The 27,237-nt window shown below is 45.9% G+C and overlaps 1 protein-coding gene across 1 annotated transcript; it reads left to right on the top strand.

The window, feature by feature from the left end:
• The first annotated feature begins 279 nt into the window (after window positions 1-279).
• COG7 (component of oligomeric golgi complex 7) lies at window positions 280-27,237 on the top strand. The gene is given in 19 exon segments (XM_075069102.1): window positions 280-389; window positions 771-855; window positions 857-977; window positions 2,518-2,666; window positions 4,344-4,460; window positions 4,651-4,819; window positions 7,228-7,310; window positions 8,068-8,190; window positions 10,271-10,469; window positions 12,321-12,448; window positions 13,555-13,709; window positions 14,783-14,899; window positions 16,039-16,104; window positions 17,684-17,867; window positions 19,151-19,291; window positions 19,759-19,842; window positions 22,029-22,143; window positions 24,920-25,063; window positions 25,809-27,237. Coding segments are annotated over 19 exon segments (2,442 nt in total). The 5' UTR covers window positions 280-294; the 3' UTR covers window positions 25,976-27,237.

Below are 27,237 nucleotides of genomic sequence, written 5' to 3'. Positions count from 1 at the left end.
ACCCCGCGGGGCCGGGCGCTGTGGGGCGCCGGGAGGGGTTCCCCCGCCCGCAGGGCGGAGGGCCCGACACCCCCAGGCCAGGCCCCCGCAGGAAGGCGCCACCGGCCCGGCCCCTCGGCAGGAGGAGCGGGAGCAGGGCGGGGCCCGTGGTCCCCGGCGGCTTGCTGGGCGCTACGGTGGCCGGGCGGGGCCGATCGAGAGCAATCCCCGGGGGCTGGGTACGGTGGCCGGCTGGGACGGGCACTTGGCGTTTCCCGGCAACCTTTGCACTCTGTTGTTCGTGACCAAACCAACATGCTGCTGCTGCCTGCAGGGTTGGCGAGTAGGGGCGTTCCATTTCCTCCCCCCCCCGATCCTTGCGTGGCCCGGGGGCGTCTGGCCCGGGTGGGGTCCGGGCCTCGTGACTCCAGCTCCGCTTCCCGGCCTGGGGTGGGGGGGAGAGCGGTGAGACCAGGGGGCCGCGGGCCGGAGGACGGGCCGGGCGGCAGCGGATGGGAACTGGGGGCGGGCGGGCGGGCGAGCGGGTGGCAGGGGCAGGGGCAGGGCAGGGGCGGGAAGTGGGTGCAGGGGAGCGGCCGGGCGTGGAGCTGGGGGGCAGGCGATGGGAGCTGGGGGGCAGGGGGCGGGGTCAGGGGATGGGAGCTGGGGGGCGGGCTGGGCCGGCTGGCTGCGCTGCCCTGGCGGGAGTGGGGCTGGCAAGAAGAGGTGACCTGCATTGTTGCACTCAGCCCGCTTCCTGCTCGCCCCCCCCCCCCCCCGGCGTTTAGGAGCCCGGCTGATCTTTGGCAAGGAGCAGGGCCCCCGGGATGGATTTCTTCCAAGTTCCTGGCCGATGACTTCGAGGTGAAGGGCTGGGGTGAACGGAGCCTTCCGGGCCGTGCAGCGCAGGATGCCCTGGCAAAGTAGATGCCCACCGCTGCCTACCTTGGTGATGAAGTTGCAGCTCTTCATCCAGGAGGTCAACAATGCTGTGGAAGGTCTGCTCTGGGGTTCCCTGCGCTTGGGCTGTCAAACCCGGGAGCAGGTTTTGTGACCTGTGGGGAGGGGACAGTGCTCGCTGCAGCCAGGGCAGGTGCTGGCTTCCTCCTGAGACGCTGCAGCACCAACACCCTGCGAGGAGAACGGGTATAGGAATTTTACACACTTTTTTAAAAAAAAACAAACAAACATTGATTCCTGGAACACCAAATCGCTTGTGAGACAGGGTCAGTTTTGACCAATCTCCCAATTGAAAATGGTAATTTGTTAGTTGAAATCATTGAAACATCCCTTGTTGATATTTTGAACAAAGTTTGTTTTTAATTTGAAACAACTTCATTTTAAAATGTTAATTTATACTAAAAGTTTTCTTTAAAAAACAAACAAATAAAGTTTAAAAAAATAGAAGGAAGTTCTCGCGCGCATCACAGTCACTTGTGGACTCCTTTTCTGAGGGAGTTGTTGAAGGCTAGGACTATAATAGGGTTTAAAAGAGAACTGGATAAATTCATGGAGGTTAAGTCCATTAACGGCTGTTAGTCAGGATGGGTAAGGAATGGTGTCCCTAGCCTCTGTTTGTCGGAGGGTGGAGATGGACAGCAGGAGAGAAATCACTTGATCATAACCTGTTAGGTTCGCTCCTTCTGAAGCACCTGGCATTGGCCACTGTCGGTAGGCAGGATATGGGCTGTATGGACGTTTGGTCTGACTCGGTACAGCCATTGTTATGTTCTTAAAAAAAGTCAATATTGAAATTAAATTGACCTGACCCATTTTTGTGTGTTTTGGGGTTTTTTTAGATTATTAGTTTGAGGATTTTGACTTTTTGTGCTGATTTAGAATAGGAAAAAAAATTGAAATTTTGAACTCTTGCAGGATGAGAGAGTCTTTTCCTGCCCATCTCTGTCCTGACCTGTAGCATCTTCTGGTATTCCAGCCTGATTGTTCTTCTCTCTTCTGCCCTCCTACCAATCCCCCTGCCACCATTGCTTTATATGCTTTGTCGTTAGTATTATTTATATATGCTGATAGGCACTTGCCAAAGGCTCAGAGGATTGTCCCTAATATGCAGCATGTCCTGCTATTCCAGATCTGGAAGATCTTATTAAATATACAGTAGAACCTCAGAGTTATGAACTGACCAGTCCACCACACATTTCATTTGGAACCAAAAGTACACAATCAGGCAGCAGCAGGGACAATCCCCTTCCCCCCAAACCCAACCAAAAAGCAAAAGCCAGTACAGTACTATGTTAAATGTAAACTGCTAAAAAAGAAAAGAGAGCAGCTTTTTTCTTCTGCATAGTAAAATTTGAAAGCTGTCTTATGTCAATGTTCAGTTGTAAACTTTTGAAAGAACAACCATAACACTATGTTCAGAGTTACAAACAGCCTCCATTCCCAAGATGTTTGTAACTCTAACATTCTGCTTTAGTTTGAATGCAGCAATGAAGATTTGTTGGAAACCATGCTCCTTGGGAAATTTGTTCTATGTGAGGGTTGAGTCCCTGGTCATTCCATTGCTGTTTGTTTTTGCAGAAACAAGCCACCAAGCACTCCAGAACATGCCCAGAGTCCTTCGGGATGTGGAAGCCTTGAAACAGGAGGCAACTTTCCTGAAGGAACAAATGATCCTTGTTAAGGAGGACATTAAGAAATTTGAAGAGGACACAGCTCAGTCAATGCAGGTAGCTTCTCTCCTCACTAAATATTTGCCCGTGATTTCCAGATTTGCTGTAGATGCCAAAGTTACTAAAGGTACCACAAGTACTCCTGTTCTTTTTGAAGACTGTTTTGGTTTGTGCAGTCCCAGGGGGGCTCTGTTAGAGCTCTGCAGCAGTTTGAGCTCTGGTAGATGCTGACAAGTAAGGGAGACTGATTTCCTGCTCTGATATTGTGTCCTTTTAAAATTGCTACTGTCATCCTGATGCACTTCAGCAAGTTCTGAGGCTATGAGATCCTAGATGCAAGGAATCTCTGCTTTTTTCAAGCAGAACTTTCACTAAAAACTCCTACAATCTGGTCGCTTTTCTGAACTACAGTCTGATTGTGCTAGGCTTCAGCAATTTGATACCCTGTCGGCTGCCTCAGATTTTTCGTACTTTTGTGAAGAAGTAAAAAGTTCTGGAGATACTGACTTTTTCTTATTGTGAATGAATGATAGTGCTTATTAAATTGAAGAACTAATAGATGTGTCCAGAGTGGGATGCAACATGGGCAGATGCAATGCAAACTTCCCTACAGATTGTGGCTTGGTTCTGGGCTAGAGCACTCCTGATATTCTAGTCCAAAGCCTCTCTTAAGCAGAGAATGATGCTGTATGGTGGTTTTATGTGTGGACAGATGGGAGACTAGGTTGAAATCCCCAAAAGCATTTTCCTTGTTAACTCAGCCAAGCACTGTGTACTCAGAAGTGAAAAGCTAAGGCAGTAACCCCCACCTTACCACCAAGACATAGATGTTAGCAACCCAGACTAGAACTAGCTCTGATCAGGCCTTCATGAGCTTATAGCTCTCCTTATGTGAGTGATCCATCTTTCATGACAGGCAGCAAGATGCAGAAGCCTTTATTGTCTGAGCTTATTGATGGTGGTCGTGTGTTAATTCCATGCTATAGAGTTGCTTCACCTTTTCCAGACAAAATGGACCCTGATTATACTGAATCCCAAATTCAAACCAGTTTATAGGTATGCTTGTTTTCTTGTGGTGATTCAGGAGTGAGCTGCTCAAGCAAAGGGCCTGCTGATTTACCCACAGTAGTGCAGATCTTTGGTGAACTGTTCTGCAAGTTGTTTCTGCAGCTTTAGCTGCCATCAGAGCCCATCCCCCTTCCCCTCGGATCACATATCCTTATTATTGTTTAGAGTTGAGTGTAGACCCTGAATAAAAGCAACATTCCTCATTATGTTCTCAAATCTCTACTGATGATGCTCATGAGCTGGTTCAACTTTAAAATTGATTTTAATTTCTTCAGCTCCTCGGAGAGATGATCCACTTTTGTGTAAATCCCTAAAATTGATTTTAGCCAACTTCCTCCTGAAATTGCTATCACACGGTTTCTTAAACCCAAATATAACAGAAATAACCTCCCCCCCCCCACCCCACCAATAATCAAGCAGCTTGCACATCTGTCCCCAGTGTCTGTTGGCAGCAGCTTCCTTCTCAGTACTCAGAGTCCTGTAGAGCTGATTTTTTAGAACGACGTTATTAGGCAACGTACATGCAACTTACCATTACGGCTGATTTCTTGCACCATATAACAGAAATAACCCCCCCCCCCCACCCCCACCCCACTCCCCACCAAATCAAGCAGCTTGCACATTTGTCCCCAGTTCTGTTGGGCAGCAGTTCCTTCTCCGTTTCAGGTCCTGGTAGAGCTTGATCGAGTGAAATCCAGAATGCAGCTGGCTGCTGTGTCCCTCCAGGAAGCAGACAAGTGGAGCACACTGAGTGCAGATATTGAGGAAACTTTTAAAACACAGGTAGGTACCTGCTTGATAAAGACAACGGCATGAAAATTGTCAATCATAGAGAAACCACATTTTAAAAAAAGTCCTTTCAAGTCACCTTTCAAATGGAAGTATGCCTCTGCTTCCCTGATGTCACTGTGGAGCTTAGGACTTGGCATTTTTGATATTGTGTTAACAACCCCCTAACTTCCTTTGGTGGCAGGATGTGTCTGTGATCTCTGCCAAGTTAACAGGCATGCAGAACAGCCTGGCGATGCTTGTGGACACTCCAGACTACTCTGAGAAATGTGTGCACCTAGAGGCTCTGAAGAACCGACTAGAGGCCATGGCCAGCCCCCAGATTGTGGCCGCTTTCAATGCTCAGTCTGTAGGTCAGTACGGCTCTCTTTCCCTTGTCTTCAGCATAGATGTATTTGTATGCAGGTAGTGCCCTCATCAGAAGAGTGAGTCATGGTGCTCTCAGTAGCATGCTTTGAGCCCCCCAGCTGCTAATGGAGTCCCCTTTGCCATGGACTGGCAGATTGGTGCTCCTTCTGCCAAGCCTTGTACATCTCCCACTACCTCCTATTTAAGTTGTCCTTTCTTCATATTGTGTCTGTCCTTTTTTCTTTCTTGTATTTTGCTTTCTGTTTCTGTTTGTTTTGGAATTTGCTCTCCAGAAAGCTAAATGCTGCCTGGGTTGAGAGTGTATCCATTGGGTTTCTCTGGGGCTGGGTTACGTGCACTTTCTTGCCAGAACCAAACGAAAAGAGATGCATGGGAATGCAGTCTGCAGCCTACTATGTGTTGGGTTCTCCCAGAGTCTCCAGCCTTCTTTCCACCCCTGGATGTGATCCAGGTTGGGAAATGTTTCCTGAGTGTGTTTAAGACCCCTGTAGCTGCTATGTCAAAGAGCTGCTGAGTGTATGTAGCAACGCTTGATATTGTAATCAGTGGATAAATTCATTGGGAAATGCTGTGACTCTTTATTGCGTTGTAAAAGTTGTATTCGAAACAAGGGAGAAAGTTATAAAATGGTTTGGGTTTTTTGGTCTGGCCTTGATCCCTTTCCCCACCCTTACACTGTCAGTTTATTATTTGTATTTCGGTAGCACCTAGAGCAGAGGTTTTCAAACTTTTGTACTGGTGACTCCTTTCACATAGCAAGCCTCTGAGTGTGACATCCTCCCCCCTTATCAATTAAAAACACATTTAAATATATTGAACACCGTTATAAATGCTAGTGGCAAAGTGGGCTTTGGGGTGGAGGCTGACAGCTCACGATCCCTCCCATGTAATAGCCTTGCGACCCCCCTGAGGGGTCCTGACCCCCAGTTTGAGAACCCCTGGCCTAGAGACCTCCATAACGATCATGCTGTTGTGCTGCACGAACACAGACTGAGACAGTCCATGCCCCAGTGAGCTTATGTTCTAATTTAAGACCAGATGCAGAGTGAGACAAGCAGAGGGAGGAAGGAAGAGGTTAATATGAAGGGTTTATGTGCTTGTGTTCTTTTTCACACTCTTCCTCCTTTACTCCTCTCTTCTTTGCTTTTCTCTTCCCATTTCTGGTCTTCCAGTCCATCACACTGGCTCTGTTTGCATCTGTCTCAGTATATGTGTCTGTCTTGTTGCTGCTTTTGGGCTGTATGGCCCTTTTGCAGGCAGATGCAGGACACACAGTGATGTTTGAAAGTGTTTTCTCCCACCTATAAGAAGAGAGCCTCATAGATGCTGCATGATGTCAATGTGTCCCATATGAGTTCTTTAGGTATGCCATGTAGCTGCTTTTACAGATCCAAACTAACACGGCTACCCCTCTGATACCTAGCTGTGGTAGAAACTGACAGCAGGTGGCACTTGTGTATTGGAAATGGGTCCATTCCTTAGCTTAGTTATTCAAAATGTTCTGGCTCACTTTGAGATAAATGCAGTCCTGAGTCTATGACCCTTTTAATATTTCCTCCGGAGCAGCTGGCAAACATACTTTTCCTTTTCTGTTGACGGTATTTCACATGCTCTTCTGAGTTCTTCAAGAGTTCTTGCTTAGATCTGACCCAGTGGATAGGAACACAGGACAACAAATATGTCCTTAGGGTGGGGGGAGGTGCTGTTCTCTCTTTTGTACTGCTCTAGAGCAACCCTAGCTACTTGTTGTGTGTCAGATTTACAGGAAGCCGCCAGGGCCCTGCCAGAAAACCAGAAACAAGTTCCTAAATACGTCATTACTAACATCTTTGAATCCAAGTGTGTTTTGTAATGCAAAGGGAGCAGGGAGACTTTCAGGCTTTGAGTGAATGATAGCTGGGTCATTTAGTCAAGGTGAAGAGACAGCTAGTTGTGGTCCTGGCACCTGGGGGTGAGGAAGGCAAAACTGAGGCATGCAGTTCGGTTTTACTGACACATGCTCTGGGCTGGAGGGCACTAGCTCTGTCTGAAAAAAGCATCTAGTCTTTTTGGGACTCAGTACTGTTACAGAGGGTCTGGAGTTAGAAATGTTTTTCCAAGGGAAGTTAAAAACTCTTCCATCATTACTTTACTCTACCTACTCTGGAATTTCTGTGGCCATGGATTCAGAGGCACTGCCCTAAGTGAAGGGAAAGGAACACAGGGAGACCTTGTCACTTTCTTCACGTATTGTGGTACTACATCCCATACACTGTATCCAGTCTCTTCTCCAAAGTGAAGAGGGTGGATTTTCCTGCTTAGTCCAGAAGACTTGTTTTGCTCAGGGCAGTGCCTCTGTCACACAAGTTAGGAGGGTGACCTGTTAACTAATGTTCCGTGTTGTTGTATTTAGACCAGGCAAAAGTGTTTGTGAAAGTCTTCACTGAAATTGATCGGATGCCCCAACTCCTGGCTTATTACTACAAATGTCACAAGGTATCTAGTCTCTGTCATGGTCACATTTTAATTTGGGGGAGTGAAATGTGGAGTAGTTCCTTGGTTTAGCCTGTAGAGGGGGCTGCCACTCTGGTCATCTCGCCCCATTTAAACTGAGGATGATGCCTGTTATCTTCCGCGGTTCATCCACCTGAATCTTTTCCTGGCTGTGATTACTTCGCACAAGGGGGTTTGGGGAATAACTCTCCAAAGGAGTCTTCTTGTGCCTTCCTACAGCAGCTAGTAGGCCAAATGAAAAATATACTTGTGCATCCCTCTGTGCCCTGAGAAGGTGTTTGGTTGTTGCCTTTTCCTTCTTTTATGATTTCTGGTTGTTATAAACTTTATTGTAATTTGCTGCTGCTGAATTATGGAAACTCTCTTCAGATGGGATTGGAATTCTGGATGGTTCATTGCCCTTAACCTGATCCTCCAAAGCCCTATTATCAATGGGCCTTGTGAGGATTAGCTTCAGGGCTGGGGCCTGCCAAATATTTCAACTGTTATGGGGTAGTATTGGTTTCAGTCTCATTTATGAGCAAAATACCAAGGTTAATTAAATCTTTGGATAAGCCAAGAACCCTTTAGCTTCACATTTTAAAGTCTGAGTTCTCTTGGGTGCTGAATGATCGCAGGGTGGTACGTTCAAATCTGAGGGGTGCTGCCTTTGAGGAAAAGCAGTTTCACTAGGACATGTCTCTGTTTGAGTTAACAAGGCCCAGTTCTGTAGTGTGCGTGACTTTTATTACCCCTGCAGGTGCAGCTGGTAACAGTCTGGCAGGATCTTTGCCAAAGCGACTTAAGTTTAAATCAGCAGCTGACTGAACTGTATGATACTCTGCTTGGAACATGGCACTCACAACTCCAGTGGGTCATGCAGGTACTGTTGCTGTCAGTTAATCATATCAGTGCAATGTGTGGGAACACAGACTGCAAATTCCCATAAGGCTCAGAATAATTGATCAGCTCACGGTCTTCACTAAAGTCTTGGCGCTTGCTTTGAGGATCTAGCTCAGGGGTTGGCAACCTATGGCATGTGTGCCGAAGGCGGCACGCGAGCTGATTTTCAGTGGCAGTCACATTGCCCGGGTCCTGGCCACTGGTCTGAGGAGCTCTGCATTTTAATTTAATTTTAAATGAAGCTTCTTAAACATTTTAAAAACCTTATTTACTTATATAACTAAACTATTGTTGTATGTAAATATAGAGTTACAGAAAGAGACCTTCTAAAAATGTTAAAATGTATTACTGGCACGCGAAACCTTAAATCAGAGTGAATAAATGAAGACTCGGCACACCACTTCTGAAAGGTTGCCGACCTCTGATCTAGCTCCTCTGCTGCTGCAGAAAGATTAAATGTTTGACTCAAGACCAGTGGCAGTATCTCTGCATTGCTGCTGTTAAAGCTGCTCTATCTCTTTCATCTGTATCGTACATGAAATCTAATTTGTCAGTGTTGCATTTTGTTCTGTTGCAAAACATTTGAAATACCTGAATTTCATTATTGCTTGACCTCGAGGAGGCCCTGGAGGGATTGCTTGACTGATTTGTGGTGGTTTGTATGTGACTTCTGGGGGAACTCCTCTGGAACCCCTCAGGACTCTGCAATACCAAGAAAAGCATTTGAATTTGTAAATGCAGAGGTTACCATACTTACACCTGACCCCAAAAGGAGTTAGCCTCTTTTCATTTAGCCCAACAAATTGTGTTTGGACATTGTTGAGTCTGTCAGTGTTTTCACCCGTGAAGGGTAAGGGAGATCGTTATCTTATGGGTATGAAGTCTGTAACAAGGGCTGAGGCCTTTCCTGCAAGGATACCCAGCCTTACCTTGAAATATTGTCTTGGGATTTTTTCCTGCATAACAGTTGTGAATCACAGTTCAGATGCTGGCTTATTCACTAGCATGTGCTCTAGGACCGGGGTATTGTGAGGTGCCTTGCTATGTGGGCCAAAGCTCATGTCACCCAGGGCTTTTCTCCCTAGTCCTCCTGCACTGCCTGTGTTAGTAAAACCATTTTTTCTTTCCTGTTCTACTTGCTGATCATGGTTTTATTGCTGCAAGTTGGATACTGGAGTATATGTTCTGGTACTGCAGTGGTGGGGGCAGCATAAATACCTAGAGAGAATAGCTGACCAGTCAGTCAAAAGTGGCGATGATAAAAGCCACCGCAAACAAAGATGAGGGTGATGGATAAGATTGTGAAGTTAGCCTTATGCTGATCTCAGGATAACATTTGCCAACTGGTTACATTCTCGCTGGGGCTAGAACGTAGTGCTTCCCAACTCTCTCCTCGGTCCTTCCTGGCTAGTCACCTAGCTGCTTATTCATGGGATTCTTTATCCCTTTCCTCATGTCTTTCAAAGGTACCTGTTTAAATTCTGTTTGAAGACACAGCATGCTCTCTACCTTGTTTCTCTACTCTGTTGTCCATTATTTGCCTGTCCTCCTTTGGATCCAGCCTCTGCTCAACCTCATAGATTCTCTGCTGCCTTAGATAAAGTGCTCTCTTTGTCTGGGCTCTTTAAGTGACAATGATTAACTCTGCTTTCATACCATTTAGTCAGCCTCTTCTGCGTGCTGAGTCCGCAAGGTTCTTACCTGGCCCTGCTTTTAGTCTGGTAACATTTGTGAGTTTTCAGATGTGCTCCCATCAGTGTTAGTTGGGATTGCACATGCCCAGAGAGGATACAGTGATCTGGCAGTTTCCTGAGTGCGGTGATTTTGATGTGCCATGCAATTGCCTCTTAATGAACATAATTTAAATTTCTTCTTTGGGGCAGTTTAGTCTTTTCTGCCCTGTGAATTGTTTCTGGGGGCTTCTGTTGACTAGGTCATTGTGCTGGTGTCCTTGCTAAAGTGGTGGAGTGTGGGGATCCTGTTCTGGGGCTCAGTTTACACAGAAGCAGTGGGCTGCTTCTGCCAACATGCTCATGCTAACAGCTTTCTTGTTCATGCAGGTTTTTAAGAACCCCCATGAAATTGTGACTGTGCTGCTGATCCAAACATTAGGTGCCTTGGTGCCTTCAATCCCAGTCTGCCTCAGCACTGCAATGGAGAGAGCCGGCCAGGAAACCAAACTAAGCAAGCTGCTGGAGCTGCATGACACCACAGCCCACTTTGCAAGAGGCTTGGAAGTAGCAATGCTGTCTAACTTAAGTAGGGACTGTTATTTCAAATATTCCCAGACTTTATGGTGTATTTTTGTGTAACCCTCTGTACAGCCTTTGGGTTCTGTGGTTTGTTTTGTTTTTCATGTAAGGGATTTGGATTTCATCTGCAGTGTTTGCTATTTACATAATATTTGTACTGAAATATATATTTAACTTATCCCGAATATATTGACACAATCCTGGCTGTGTTTACTGAAGCAGAGCTATTTTGATACTACCTTGTGTAAATAATACTTAGCACTTTCCTTTTACAACATTTGTGTGGGTGAATTACAACATCCCTATAAGGTGGATCAGTTTTATTCCTGTCTTATAACTGGAGAAATGGAGTCAGAAGATACTTGACTTGACTGAGATCGCATGGCAATAAACACTCAGGAGTTCTTGGTTTAGACCGCACCTCCCTTAACAAGTTCTCCTAATCATTTGCTTTCTCAGACTCTGCAAGGGAAAGTTTTCCAAAATGGTTTTCACTGGAATTTAAAAAAAAATGGTGGAAACTGTTCTGTTGTTCTTAGGTTTTATGAAAACAATGTTTAACCAAATTAAACTGCTGGGTCAAATTTTATTATTTCTGATGTGTGCTTTTGTTTAGTGCCTAAAAGTGTGCTGTTCAGAACAAAGTAAAGACCCTCTCCCTGCCCTAAAGCATTTGCAGTTTAATTTTAGACAGAGATCCATGAGTGGTTGATGCAAACCTTTGGAGGTAAGGGAGGAAGGAAGCTGAGTTAATAGTAATGAGACCATATGATTATATAGGCTCAGCACAGTTTTAATGGATGAACATTTATAGGTTTTTATAGGTATCTAAATTTGGCACAGTGTCCCTTCAAAGAGAGCATTCAGGAAATTCCCAGGTTAAGGTTGATGGGTTATCTTTAACGCTGCATTTCCTGCCTGTGTTTGCTTTGCATCATACTCCTCAGTTATTTAAACCCAGTTTTAGTAGATCCCATTTAACAGCTGTGCCATTCCAGGAAGTGTGGCTATTGTTCTGTGCTTATGTTCTGCTTTTCATTGGAAGTCATTATACACTCTTAACAAACACTTGCTACACTCTGGTCTGGCTTAAATGGGGTAGGTAACAAATACCATAGACACTGTATAGAAGGAATTTGGAGAGAAGAAGCCGGAGTGTATAAAATAAGAGACTAGGAAACCAGTTACTGAACTGTTGAGAGTAAAATTTGCATTCTTTATTTGCATATTACCCTGCAACAAGGTGACATGCTCCAAAAGTGACTCACACAAGCGGAAGCATCACAGGAATGGAGGAGCTAGGTGACTAAGCAGATTGGCAGTGGGGCATTGGGTCAACTGGTTCACTTTCAGGCCAGGTCGGGAGTGACTGTGGCTGTGTAGTAGTCTACATGAAACGAGTTGGCATCGTTTATTTTAGGTATGGATGAAGACTGTGTAGTTTCCTTTTAGAATCTTTAATGGGACATAAAATGAGACTGTCCTCTGTGGGCAGGCACAGTTCAGACAGATTCCTTGCTTCATCTCTCATTGTGCAGGCTGGGATGGGTGATAGCTGGCTGGAAATCTTGTGGCCCCAAATTGTTCTTGAGCAGCCAGGAATATGGCTTAATATTCCTGCTGTGCTTGCTGAAATAGAATACCTGGATATTAAGTAGCCAATAGTGATGATATTCCCATTTGTTTAAAAAGTCTGCAGCTCAGCTTTAAAGCTGCTGGGCAAAGTCCCAAGGTATATGCGCACATGGTAGTGGCTGTCAATAGGCCCAGCTCATTGAAAGAGCCTAACGTGCTGCTTTGAGGCCACCTTTTAGCTGTTGGTTTATTTCTTTGTACACTCACTTCTGATTCCTTGTAGAAGAGCATAACCTGGTGAAAGTGATGGAACTGGTGGAAGTAGTGTATGGTCCATATAAGCCCTACCAGCTGCGGTACGGAGACCTGGAAGAAGAAAATCTCCTCATCCAGATCAGTGCAGTGCCCTTGGTAATGAATGTAATGTATTCTGCTCCATCTGTACAGTAGTAGTCAGCAGGTAATTGGAGGCTGATATTTGTAAGTAGTTTAAAGGAACTTTGTTAGGGTGGTTGGACCCTAGATTTTGGCTAGCATTTTCCATTTGCAATTTCCGTTGATATCTTTCTTTTAATTAAATATTGCTTTTTTTACTTAAGTTATAAAATTAATTCCAGCAGCTTTGTCTGCTCCTGGGCAATCCTCCAGTAACTGGTGCTTCATGCATCTGACTGATGTAGGGGAAACCTTTGGGATAAGCAGACAACTTCTTGGACGCTTAGACTATTAGAAGCAAGGAAGAAAACCTCTGAGTTTGCCTTGTGTCTTTTAATCTTTTGCATATGTGACCTTCAGTCAGGATGAGTGGAGGTGGGGTATTGTGTTAGGCGCTGTACGGACTAGAAGATAGTCCCTGCCCCAAATTCTTATGCTGCAAGTGAATATACCAAACCACTGCAGGAAGGATGGCATAACCATGACAAATGGTTACACAGACTAGCTATGTGCATTCCTGCCTCCTCTGTTGTTTTCTTACCATAGACGGAGTGGGTGGGGAGGGAATCTCCTGTAGCAGTGTTTCTCAACCTATGGGTTGCAAGTGCTGGGCTGGTGTTAGGAGGTGGCAAGCAGGGCAGTTGTTTAGAGCCCTGTGCTACGGAGGGCCCTACAAGGCTAAGTTACGTGCTTCAGCCCAGGGCAGCAGGGCTCAAACTCCAGCTCAGGAGGGGGCTCACCATTTTTTTTTAAAGTCCAAAGGAGATCACCAGCAAAAAAAGAAAGTTGAGAAACACTGTCCTATAGGAAGGTTAGGTCAGTGTGTTCTGTCTGGAGGCAGTTGTGTGCTATCATGGTGTAGGAGGATGAAAACAAAGGAGACTGTTTGTCTCGTGGAGTGCACTGAGGGCTATTATATGTTGACGGGAAGGTTCGCCTGTTGGGTTAAACTTCTTCCTTCCCCATCTGGGTGTTACAGCAACTACAGTGTTAGCTACAGAAAGACTTGGTACAATGTGGTTACTGCAGGGACGCTTGGTGAAGGAGGGTTGGGATCAACCAGTGTATTTTTTGTTCTCCAGGAGCATTGGGAAGTAATTGACTGCGTCCAGGAACTGAGCCACTCGGTGAACAAACTCTTCAGTCTGGCGTCTGGAGCCATCGACAACTGCGTTAAACTCACCGATGGGCTGGGGGTGTGTGGGCTGCTGAAGGCACTGAAAGCTCTGTTCAAAAAGTAAAGCATTTTCTGTCTTTCTAATACACTTATCCCTGGCGAGTGAGTGTTCAACAGGTGGCTCTGAATGCAATGGGGGGGGAAAGCCTGAGGACTTTGTGGTTTGTGATATTGTCACATTTCTATAGACACAGCTAATGTTTAGCATAATCCCTTCCCTTGTGATTTGCCACTCCTCTCAGCCAATAAAGATCCCTCGACTTGTTGCTTTTCATGAAAAGTGGAAATTAATCATGACTGGAGGTAAAGCTTCTTGTAGCTGCAGTATGCCTGAATTTTCATTGATAAAGTGCCTAAAAGCACTTCTGGGAAAGAACCACTTCTGAGAGGTCCTAAGAGAAGAGAGGCGTGGTAGGCTGGTGAGCATAAACCTCAGAGGGAAACATGTACTTTAAGGTGCACAAGTGACCTTCCACTTACAATATTTGCTGCATAACTTCCCTGTAGAATGAGTGGCACTAATTAGAGGCAATGTATTTTTTCCTATTAAATCTATTACATGCACCCATTGAAGAGAGCATTCCAGTACTGATTTCCCCTACCTACCCTTTTTTCCCTGGGCCAACGCAGCTGGCAACCTTACATAAACTAAGCCTTGGCATCAGTGCATTATTGGTTCTGTGGGGAGAGCCCTGTTCTGTGAGTAGGTTAAAGCAGAGCACTGCTCTTTGGTGAGGGAACGAGAGATCTGAGAGCAGCAATCGTGTCTGACTTTGGCTCTCCTGTTCTGGAAGAGAGCAGTAATGCTCATGACACCAGAAGTGCTCTATTCATACCTGCGTAATAACCGTGGCTTCCAGTCACTTAGATGCAAAGCAGTATTACTGTTTCAGCTATTCTGGCTGATGCTCTGGGTGCCACCCTACCCCCTCGGCCTCCAGGTTGGGCCTGAACCTGCTACTGCTGGCCACCTCTAGCCTGCAAATGTCGGGACTTGGGCTGGAGCAAGGAATACTTCCTTTGAGCTCCTCTTCTTATTGAAGTGTCTCTGGCTCTTTTCCTGAGGTGACGCAAACTGCTCCTAGCAAGTGCCATTGCTGTAGTCTGAGGTCTTGCTCCATCTCTTTACACAGGTATGTGTCTGACTTCACTACTACTTTGCAGTCCATAAGAAAGAAGTGCAAACTGGATGATATCGCCTCGGATTCCCTCTTCCAGGAGGACTGGACCGCATTCCAAAACTCTATCCGGTAACGTGCCAGTGTGAGCCAAGCTCACAGTGCAGCAAACACCGAAAACAGGGCTGTTGAGAAATGGCACATGGTATTTGGTCCCGAGGTCGAGCTGGTTTTTAGGTGAAAATGGAAGGGGGAAAAGGTCATTTTTTATTTTCTTTGGCCTGGATATTTTAGCTCCTTTTTTTTCTCTTGCTTGAGACTCCCTTTTGGAAGTATGAAGAATCCCTACTCCCATTCACCATTTTTTGGTACCTTTGGCTAATTGTGATTCTCTTCGCCCACCCATACTTTCAGTTTTGAGTAGAGCTGAAATTAACTAATGGATTTCTTTGCGGCAACAATTGAATGAAAGCTCTGACATCTCCTGCAAACAAGCCTGTGTGGTAGTGTTGTGGCTACTGTGGAAAACAATGTTTCTAATTTGACTGCTGCTTCAGAGCCAGGCTGCTTGGGGAGAAGGGAAGGCAGGACACTCTATGGTGATAGTGGCTGCAGAACTAGAGGGATTTTTGTTCTTAATTTTTAAAAACATCTCCTTAGTGGGATGGCAAAGTGATAATTTCTGAAAACCCTAACAAACCCCAAGGCAGTTGGAACCCTGGCACCTTTGTGTCTCAGGCTGTAACCATCTGAATGCTTAAGAAAAGGACATTCCATAATCTAGGCCTCCAGTATGATCTACTTGAAAGTTGGTTTGATATCAGACAGATGTGGCTCTGATGGGGCCCTGCTAGTTCAGTTTCACACAGGGCTCTGTCTACGTGGAAGTGTTAGTGTTAGGCGTCTGTTGGCATTTTCAGCACCATGTTGACTAATTCTGCTCTGAGCAGGACACATCGTTTAAAATAGCAGCAGCCATTAGGGCTCCCACCATTGGAGCTGAGCTGGTGTCAGCCATGGTGGGAATAGTGCAGACCTGGCTACAGTGCGACATCAGCAGGAGAGAGTGAAGGTATGAGCATGTCGTTAACTGCCAAGCTGAAAAAGTGATTCCTACCACGGGGAGAGTTCCCTCTAATCATCCGGTGAGGAACTTTATTCCCAGAGATTTGCATACTAAGGCTAGATGGCATGAGGGAGAGTCTGGGAACCTTTGTGCTGCCTACTCCAGCTTCACAGTGTGGTGTGTTTTTTGTTCTGTTCCCTCCCAGGATAATAGCTACTTGTGGTGAACTCCTTCGGCAGTGCGGAGACTTTGAGCAGCAGCTAGCAAACAGGTAGGAAATGCTGGGGTTAGCATGTGCTATCCAGTTAAAAGGAACCAAACCCCAAGGTGCTCCGTGTGTATGGAGGCTACAGAAGGAACGCGAGAGCCTATGAACTTGGTTAATGGCAGTGAAAAAGCAGTGACTTTGTGTATGCAGCCTGTCCACCTAGGTCTCCCCAGTCAAGACCCAAATGTGTAATAATGGCCTATAAAATGGAAGGGAGGGGAAATAAGGGAGGCAATAGCTTGAAACATTATGGGGTTATAAAATGAAGCTGGGCTTTCTAATGAGGGATGATTAGAGATAGAGATAAGAGCATGCACGGGCAGAGTGAGACAGCGTAGATGCTATGCTGTGTGGAATTGAGGTACTCACTTCTGTTCCTGGGAAGGCACGAAATGCAGCCAGTAAAGTTTCCTCCTGCTGCTGCTGCTGCTGGGAAATTCTGATGAGCAGCTTAATGACGAAGCCCACATACAGCCCATCTCTCTTATCAGGAGCCATCTTAGTGACTTCCAGGAGATTCAGGAGCTAGGTAAATAATCAAGCCAGACAAAAGGAGCATGCCCTGTATTTCTTAGGCTTCTGCTCTTCCATCGAAGAGTTTGTAAATCACCAGCTAATGGGAACTTCATTTGCAGTGTACAAAGAGTGGTTTTTGGGGGTGACTGGAAGAGCAGGTAAGGGGACATTTTACAGAGGATCCCCCAACTCTTAACCCCTTAGGAGTGGTTTTGTGGTTGGGTTGTCTGCCATCCTGATTTTGGGGGCGAGATTCTGGCATGCTGCAAGCTTATTCTTAGAGTCCCTGCAGATATCTGTAGCTGCAGTAGCAGCAAAGAATCCTGTGGCACCTTATAGACTAACAGACGTTTTGGAGCAAGAGCTTTCGTGGGTGAATACCCACTTCATCAGATGCATGTCCATCACATGCATCTGACGAAGTGGGTATTCACCCACGAAAGCTCGTGCTCCAAAACGTCTGTTAGTCTATAAGGTGCCACAGGATTCTTTGCTGCTTGTACAGATCCAGACTAACACGGCTACCCCTCTGATACTTGTAGCTGCAGTGTGTCCTCACATTGCCACATGGGAGCAAGTTTCTGATGCAGATAGATCTGTGGAATGGCCACTTTATGTCTTAGAGATGTTCCTTTGGCCCTGGAGGGCTCCCTCTGGGACTTATGCTCCAAGATTGGCTGCTGGGGTGAGGTTGAGGTCACGATAGAGCAACACATGGCACCATTTCTGCCAACTGTGGTAGGGAGGGTGTGAAACATGATAGGGCAGAGTGGACTAACCACGGGGCCCGGTAGAGGCTGCTTAACTTGTTTGTCAAAGTTAAAAAAAAAAACGTGGAGGGCAGGGGGCCTGTTAGTGCTGTTCTCTGCTTTTTCTCAAGCTGGAGCCTTGTGTGTCAGTAAAGCTGGTGAGGCTGAGATGGGGCCTCCCAGAAGGGAAGGGGGAAATTCCAGCCAGGGCTGGGGCAGGGGCCATGGAGGAAGCTCAGGAATTCTCTTGGAGCAACCCAGTGCCAACTTCAGTGGAGTTTGCTTTTAACTTTGTTAGTCATGTTGGTTGGTTTCAGGATTTTATCCACTGCTGGGAAGTATCTGTTGGACTCCTACAGCCCTTGTAGTCTGTCTGGCTTTCAGGATGCCAGCTCTGCAGAGAAGAGCTCAGTCAAGAACCCCTGGCAGGAATACAATTACCTCCTGAAGGAGACTCCGTCTGAGTATGCCAGCCTCATGGAAACACTCCATACCCTAAAGGTAGGACTGCAGTGCTGTCAAGGACACATCTGGCAGTTGGGGCCACTGCCTGGTCACATGCCTCCATAACAGCAGCCTGTTGATTGGGAAGGGCGTTCCAAGTTCTTCTGACACACCCAGTCCCAAGAGAATGAAATGTTCAGCGCTGTTAGGCTCTGGGCTCACTCCCTCTCCCTGAAGCACAGAGCTCTGGTTGTGTGTAGCTCAGATGAGAGATCCCAAGGCAAAAGGCAATGGAAAGTTTGTATTTGAGGACCACCTTGAGCTCCAAGTCCAGTCATTGTCTTTCCAAGACTTTCTCAGCAGGTTCCACTCTGCTGGTGTACCCATCCTGAACTGTAATTCTGCACGTGCATTCATGCGTGCATCTGTGAACAGGGTAAAGCAACCCCACTTATCTTCAGTACTGATCTAATTTATGTGTGTTTGCCTTCATTAGATCGTTTGTAATAATAAAGCTGTTATTTGTTCTGTCTTCCTTATTTTCCCAGGGTGTTCTGAATTTTTTGGTACTTAAATTACATGTAACTCATGCTTCGCTACCCTCAATATTACGCATTTGACTTGTGCAGAAATAACATAGTCACCTCTCTGTATTCAGCCTTCTCTGTACCAAATTTTTGTGCAAAGCTGTTCCTTGATTCAACACAGCAGGCCAGTTGCTTGTGTCCTTTGACCATGGTCATGTAAAGGTCATGTTTGTATTCCTCCTTTATTTCTGTAACTTCAATATAGCTTTAGTGAGCAAATGGATTATATGAGCTAAGTTTTCTTTTAGTGATTGCCTGGCAGAGTGCAATAAAATCTCTGTGCTGTTGCCAGCCCCTCCTGCAAATGGCCAACGGAGTTATATGGAACCAGGGAAAAACTTTTGGTTGGATTGTGACTATTAAGCCTTGGTTTGTACTGCCTGGGGTGTGGAGAGGGTGTGCTGCTGGGTGGCGCTCTAGGACTCAGCCACAGTTTCTTGTGGGGAGTGCATACTGCAGTGGCAGCTCTTCCACCTGTCAGCAGGTACAGCTGTGCTCCCCTCTGCGCCTGACCAGGTCTGCTGGCTGCTGTGGAGTGGATGTGGTGGTGAAGGGTGCCACCCTTCCGTGCCTCCTTTCGAGGACCTTGAGTAGGAAGAGGAGGTAGTGCTCTCAATTGGTAATGTCTGACCCTTGCGGGACAAGGATCCTTTGTGCTGAGCCCAATCAAAACCTTTCTTTCTAATATTTTAACCTAGGCCTCCTATGATCAGTTTAGTGGCATCTGTATGTAACTGTTCCTTTCTGTGTTAGGAGAAAGGGACGAGTAACCATAACCTGTTGTCTGCATCTCGATCTGCCCTTACCCACCTCAACCAGCTAGCGCACCAGTTGGCGTTTGACTCTGTTTTCCTTCGCATCAAACAGCAGCTCTTACTGATTTCCAGGATGGAGGTAAGTTCCCTGGATGATTCCACTGATGCAGCAGAGCGAGTGGGATACCTGGCATGGAATCTCCCCACCCTTTATGGGAGCCTGGGACTAGTAAGCCCTCATTGCCTCTCCACTGGCTGCCCTCACGCTTGTGGGGATTGCTGTTGACTCAGGTGTAAACTCCCTTCTTGGAACTGTGCTCTTGCTTCAGTGGAGAGCCCCAAGGGACCCACCACCACTGCATCCTCTGCTGGGTTTGTGTCTTCAGCATTCCAGCATTTCTGTGAAAATAATTAATTTCAACCTGTGTACAGAGACCTGTGAGGAATGTTTTAGAGGAGGGGTCTTTCCACGGTCCTTGGTTTCTTTAGGAGTCCACTGGCAATCACGAACCCTGTTACCGTGTGACCCCACGCCCTTTCTTTGGGGCTGCTACTTGTGCTGGCTGAAGAGAGCTTTGACTGGTTCTCTGCTTTACTCCTTCCTAGGGCTGGAGCTCAGCTGGCATTGGTGAGACACTAACAGATGACCTGCCAAACTTCAGTCTGACTCCTCTTGAGTACATCAGCAATGTAAGAGCACACAGAAATAGTTCCTAGAAATTACTGAATCTTGGAGCACTCTGTAATTTGGCTGTCGGAGTATTTTTGCTTATTGTATGAGGGCAGGAGTTGCTGTTTTGTTGGTTGAGTTTCCCTACCCCTAGGATTTCTATTCACCACTCTGAGGATTTTAGGCAATTGCTGGAAAGAGACCTCTTGTAAAGGGTGCCAGGAAAGCGCTGAGGTTTCTGGAGATCCCAGGAAAGGTGATGGAAAATGACTTCTCTGTTGAGTTGTGATAACACTTGTACTGTGGTGGGTTACGCTGCTGCAGTCCTCGCACCGCCCACCGCTTACTAGTAACTATGGAAAAGTGGCATCTGTCAGCATCTCTTCAGTCATGCAGCTCTTGGAGAGGCTAACTCAGCAGGGTAATCACACCGAGCACATAGGGCTGGAGTCCCTGCCAAATGCGGGATGACTTTGTGGCATTATTGAAAAGAGCTTGATCTTTCTTCTCCTCAGTACCTGGGAGCCCCTCCAGTCTCCCTTTCTGCTGCAGAGATAATCTTCTGGTATTGAGATGCCAAGAGTGAATAGGGGCCATGAGTCTCACTGGATAATTCTCGCTGGTTTTATCTGTTTAATCCTTGCTCACCAGCAGAGGCTTGAGGACTTCTCCCTAACCTCTTCCAAGTGCTGCTTCTGCTTCTCATTATCACCTCTAAATGGGCCGGGGGCAGTAGTTCCGAAGCCTGTGCCAGTGAGCAAAGATCAGTCCGATACCCAGAATTGTTCTGACCTACTGGCTGCTGATGGCTCACTCCACCCCAAGTGTAATTTGACAGACAGGAGGATGTGTGCTCTTCACTGTGATGTGCCCAGGGCAGTACTGCTTTCATTCTGCACGTCTCCCTCTCTGACATGCACAAGGAACAGACCCGGAGGGATATGCCCCAGCTGAGTGCTGACGGGAGGGCCTGGGGCTGTAGGATGCGGTCAGTTCATTTCTAAATTTACCTATCCCCACTGCATGCAGATGCCAAGAATTGGTAGCCTGCTGAACTTTGGGGTCATTTCCCACTTATTTCTAACTTGAGCCACCTGGGAGGCTTCTGTTACACTGCCCAGGAACCTTGTGTTATAGCAGGAAGAAAAGAGAGGGACCACCCAGCCACCAGATTCCTGTAAGCAAGCTGCTGATGCAGACTACCTGAGAGAGGCCCTGGTGGGACTGATGAGTGATGGATATGTTTGGCAGCAGTTGAGTGCAATTTTAAACCAAGCACGTCATGGCATCAATTAGGGTCACGTTCTATAGGGAATCAAAGGGAATTTGAGCCTTTCTGGGCCTAGGAGGGGCTTCTGGGACTTGTTCAGATGTAGAAAGTCTACTTCCTTTCCCAAGCCACCTTTAAACCTACGATTGAGAAGGGAGAGTGATTTATGGATTGAGACGACTGAGACTCTCCTTGGGTGGCCCCAAAACCAAGCTGCCGCATGGCCAAAAAGCTCCAAGTGCTTTTTAAAATCAAATCCATATAACTGGACTTCATATGTAGAAGAAAAAGAGCAATGTGAGCTCAGTAAAAGAGATGTTAATGAGACTCAGTCAGCTCTCCAAAGGAGCAGAGGGTGAAGGCAGAGTGCTCTGAGCTGTACCCCTGCCCAGAGCAGCCTGTCTGGGGCATACAGGCAATTGGTGTGCAAAGGACAAGGACCATGCAGTTGGCCGCATGGGGTCACATGACTCCTGCCTGGGTTTGTGTGGCCTCAGTGGCATTCTGGGAAGGGTAGTGTCTGTAAACTTATTCTTGTGTAACATGATCCTAAGGTTCCTATTCCCTGATTTTGCTCAGAGCAGACTGTTTGATTCCCATCTACAAAATGAATCGCCAATAATTCCTGCAGGGATCAAGGATGCAATTATAGGTGTGAATCTGTGTACCAGTTTTTCTTGCCATTGTTGCTCCTATAACTGGGCCTTGACCTCTTGGGAAATAAACTTTGTTTATATAGAGGGAATTAATGGTCAATGGGAGATGGACATCACTTCCTGGCGTAGTGTATGTTGGTGAGCTGCTGTCACGGTCTGTGTTCAGAACTGGTAGGTGGGGATTCCTCTCATTGGTGTCTCATTCAGTGAAGTGCCCACTTAATGCACAAACCTTAATAACTCAGTGTCACACTTACAGTCCTTTTATTTTTTATCCTAGATTGGACAATATATCATGTCCCTCCCACTTCATCTTGAGCCATTTGTTACTCAGGAAGATTCCGCTCTGGAACTAGCCTTACATGCTGGAAAACTGCCGTATCCACCAGAGCAAGGTAAGACAAGACTGATTCACGGACGGGCCTGGAAGAAAGTGTGTGTTTAGCATTGCAGAGATATGAGTTGCGGGGATGAGGTGATATGAGGTTGATGTGGTACCTTACTGTATAACCATATAGTGCCTTCCAATTGTCCCTCACTAATACTTACAATGAGACCATAGTTAATGAGGAAAACTTCAGCACGTTCACTGAAACTGGAAGTGTTAGGTCAAGCTGTGTTGATGTCTGTATTGAGGGAAGTTGCTCTGAAAAAGGGATGAGCCCCCATGGGGGGGGGGTATGTGTGAGAGTGAAGAGATGAGTCGGTTAACGAGCCAACGCCAATTCATTATTTGGTTCTCTAGGAACTCTCTCACGATCAGTGTGAGTTCCTGGGAAATGCTGTGTGATTACCTTTGGGTGTTGAGTTCAGTCACAATTATAGCTGCACTTGATGTGTTCACTTATTTCTAGCTCTAAGTTCTTGTTATTTGGGACAAAGGGTTGGAGCTGTGCTGTCAGTGTGGAAATGTCCATCATGAGCACCACTCTGGCTGGCACCAAACCACTGATGTTTGAGAGAACCACTGTCCACAGGGAAGCTGTTTGGATCATTTTGTCTAGCTATTTAAAGATTGTATGATCTCGGCACTCTAACAGGCCATACCTAAGTAGTACATAGCGACACTAAAGTGGAGAGAGAGTGCTGGGGGAGGAAGATCCCTCAACTGTTACCTCTGTGCTTGTACCCTGACATGGCATGGAAAGCTGGCCTGGATAGCTGCTCATGTGACATGGATGCCAGTGCATATATGTGCATTCCCAACTGAGATACGCAGGGCAGGCAATATTGTGGGGGTGTCCTGGGTTGCCGAGCAGTTTACTAGACATATTGTAAAGAACAATAATTATACACAATGTTCATGTTTCCAGCCTGCCCTTGTATCCATATTGGCGTAAGTAAGGATTATCAAGGGCTCTTCCTTCTGCTGTTGCTGTTCAGATCACCCAGACCTCTGTGAGAGCTGAAGGAAAGCACCTGTAACTTGATTTCCTCATTCCATCCCCTTAGTGTTAAACTGTAAAGTGACTTGGTCTGCGGTGTTCAATTGCTTATGGATATTTGTTTCCACTGACAATTGAAGCAGCGTATGGCTTGATGCTTTGTGTTCCTCATTAGAACGGCCATACTGGATCAGACCAATGGTCCATCTAGCCCAGTATCCTGTCTTCAGACAGCGGCCAATGCCAGGTGCCCCAGAGGGAGTAAACAGAACAGAGCAATCGTCAAGTGATCCATCCCCCATCATGCACTCTTAGTTTCTGTCAGTCAGAGGTTTAGGGACCCCAGTGCATGGGGTTGCATCCCTGTCCATCCTGGCTAATAGCCATGGATGGACTTATTCTCCATGGATTTATCTAATTATTTTTTGAACCCAGTTATAGTTTTGCCCTTCACAACATCTCTTGGCAATGGGTTCCACAGGTTGTCCGTGTAGTACGTGAAGTACTTCCTTTTGTTTGTTTTAAACCTGTTGCCTATTAATTTCATTGGGTGACCCCTAGTTCTTGTATTGTGTGAAGGGGTAAATAACACTTCTCTGTTCACTTTCTCCACACCATTAATGATTTTATAAAGTCTATCATATTCCCCCCCTTAGTTGTTTTTTCCGAGATGAATAGTCTCAGTCTTTTTAATCTCTCCTTATGTGGAAGCTCTTCCATAACCCTATTTATTTTTGTTGCCATTCTGTACCTTTTCCATTTCTAAAGTATCTTTTTTGAAATGGGGCAACCAGAGCTGCACGCAGTATTCAAGGTGTTGGCGTACCATAGATTTATATAGTGGCATAATGATATTTTCTGTCGTATTATCTATCCCTTTCCTAATGGTTCCAAACATTCTGTTCGCTTTCTTGACTGCCGCTGCACACTGAGCAGAAGTTTTAAGAGAACTATCCACTGTAATTCCAAGATCCTTTTTGAGTGGTAACAGCTAATTTAGAACCCATAATTTTATGTGTGTAGTTGGGATTATGTTTTCCAATGTGCATTACATTGCATTTATCAACACTGAATTGCTTCTGCCATTTTTTACCCAGTCACCCAGTGTGTGAGATCCCTTTGTAACTCTTCACAATCTGCTTTGGACTTAACTATCTTTAGTAATTTTGTATTATCAGCAAACTTTGCCACCTCACTGTTTACCCCTTTTTCCAGATCATTTATGAATATGTTGAACAGCGTTGGTCCCATGCAGATCTCTGGGGGACACTGTTATTTACCTCTCTCCACTGTGAAAAGTGACCCTTTATTTCTACCCTTTATTTCCTGTCTTTTATCCAGTTACTGATCCATGAGAGAACCTTTCCTCTTATCCCATGACTGCTCACTTTGCTTTAGAGCCTTTGGTGATGGACCTTATTAAAGTCTTCCTGAAAGACCAGTTACACTATACCACTGGATTACCTTGTCCACGTGTTTGTTGACCCCCTCAAAGAATTCTAATAGATTGGTGAGGCATGATTTCCCTTTACAAAAGTCGTGTTGACTCTTCCCCAACAAATCTTGTTCATCTGTGTCTGATAAATCTGTTCTTTACCTTTTCCTCCTGTAGCTTGCTAAGAATACGGTGTGTGGTTTAGCTTTTGATGTTAATGATTTTGTCTTTAAGTTTTTAGATTAAGCTGACTTTTTTTCTTTTACCTAGCACAAAATTCACCCCCAGCTACAGACTGAGCAAGCGCAGGCTAGTTGGAGTTCTGATGCCTAATGAGAACTTTCTGTTCAGGTGACGAGTTACCTGAGCTGGACAACATGGCTGACTACTGGCTAGGTTCCATCGCCAGAGCTACCATGCAAACCTACTGTGAAGTTATCCTACAGATTCCAGCGCTCACCCTTCACTCAGCGAAGCAGCTTGCCACGGACATTGGTGAGCGCAGAACATACATTGTCTAGTGAGCTGCTTCTCCCTAGCAGGCCTTACTCTCCTAGACCCTAGTCCTGCAGTGTGCCAGTAACCTCCCAAACGGTGTGGTTTGCTGCATTTCCTAGTGGGCTTTTTGGGAGATCAGAGCTCCTAACGGAGCTGCTCGATATCTTGCATATCAAGGCTTTTGATGATGTTGCAGCTAACAGCTGAGATGGCTGGTTAGTGGTTCAATCCCAAAGCCCATTGTTCCCCACTGTTGGGCTGCAGTCTGGCACATGTCCTTAGTGCCAAGACACTCTCTGAGTGAAATGTCAGCTAGTAAAGCTGCAGAAATAAACCAAGTGGTCAGAGTTAGAACCCGACAGCTTTGTTTTGGCAAGACTTGTCTCCTGGACACTTGGAGAAGCTGGGCCTTTCCAACAGGTGTTGAGTGGCTGGGGAGAGAAGTGCTTGAATCATCTCCTGTTAGTCTGTGAGTTACTGAAATGTAGCACCATGTGCCCCATTCCTCTGATCAAAACCACTGATCACGTAAAGCAGTAACCAAAGATCCAAAATATAAGACGGGAGCGTAACTAGATTCCAGCCGCTTTTTGGGTGCTGTGAATTAGTCTGAACTAGTGCTGATGGACAGAGGACATCTGGTATAGTGCTCTGGGGCAGAATTGCCGTGACACTACTTTGGGGACTGTTTGACATAGTAACCGTTGCCTGCTTAAATCCATTTTGTCCTTCAATCTTGTAGATTATCTGATAAATGTGATGGATGCCCTCGGCCTTCAGCCTTCGAAGACACTACAAAACATTGTTACTCTATTGAAGACCAAACCAGAAGACTACAGGCAAACAGCCAAAAGCTTGCCCCGCAGGCTAGCAAGCAACATCGCCACCATGAGAAGTGTGGACTATTAACTCCAAGTCCTCGAAAAACACCAGCGGGGGAGTTCTTGGCTAAAGGCTAAATTTCCTAAATTGAATTTTTTCTCCAATAAACTTTCCAAGGATGATGGGAATGTGGTTGGGGAAAAGAGGAATTTATTTGTGACTCATTTAGTACATTTCTTCATTTGGAAATGTTGAGAGAGCTCTCCAGGTGTTTTGAACTATCAAATGGAAAAGAAAAATATCTTAATGACCACATTTCCCTATAGCCATCTGGGTGAGTTAGAGCTATCTTGTGACAAGTGTTCTGACGCTAGCTGGGAGAGTACATGCCGCATGACAATGAAATGATGGGCTTTTTTAGTGCAGTCTAATCAATGCAGACTGAAATTACAGGGTATGTGCAGCGTGAATCAACTGAAATGAGGACTCTGCTACCTGCAGGCAATGCCCATTGCTCAAGTCTTTCATTATCCACAATCTCATGAAGGTAGAGTCTCGGCAATTAGCAGAAAAGGCAGGACCAAACTAAGCCCTGACAACAAAACCAGTTTAGTAGGTTGTTTCTCAGGAGGTTTTATTCCTTCTGAAGCTGTTGGGAAGCTTCTAAGGAATTGGATGTAGCAGTGTTGCCTTCTTGTGAAATGGATGAAAGTGTGGTGTGTGGGTTTTTGTGAAAAGGCTTATCTAATCTAGGAACACTTCCCAGGGTATAGGCTCGGGGAAAGTATAAACTGATCCCACTGTTGGGATTTTGTCTGTGTGGGATCATGGTTGATACAAATGCCATTGGGGGAAACTGCAAGGTTCAGCTTCTGGGAACCTTTTTTTGGGTGAATTAAGTCTTTAGAAATTTAAAATGCCTGATTTTTGGGGGAGGGGGAAGAAGGAGGTGATACTAGAATTTCCCTGGAACATCTGTTCCAGTGTAGTGTCAGTCTGAACTGCTTTTCCAAGCTACCTATAGAATTTGATACTTCATCTGCAACATTACTTTAACCATTTTTTTTGGCAAGAGAGGAGTCCTGATCTGGAATGCAAACCAACACAAATATTCAGGTGTGTCTTGATTCTGAGCACAGGCTGTACCTGAAAGGGATTACGACTTTCTTGGTTGCTGGCAGGAGCAGCCCTGAGGTTTTACTGCTCTCCTATCAGAATGGAATAATCTATTTGACAGTGAACTTCCCTCCTCTGAATTGCAGAGTGTACCTTTTATCTGGTGTGTACTTAAGAAACGTGCAGTTACAGCCCATACAGCCAAATAAAAACGAAACCTCTCTACTGCAGAA

This window comes from Chelonoidis abingdonii, chromosome 9, assembly GCF_003597395.2.
Source record: "Chelonoidis abingdonii isolate Lonesome George chromosome 9, CheloAbing_2.0, whole genome shotgun sequence".
In the NCBI taxonomy this organism is placed as follows: domain Eukaryota; kingdom Metazoa; phylum Chordata; order Testudines; family Testudinidae; genus Chelonoidis; species Chelonoidis abingdonii.
Note: the sequence above shows the minus strand (reverse complement) of the source record. Positions and strands in the feature narration are given on the sequence as shown.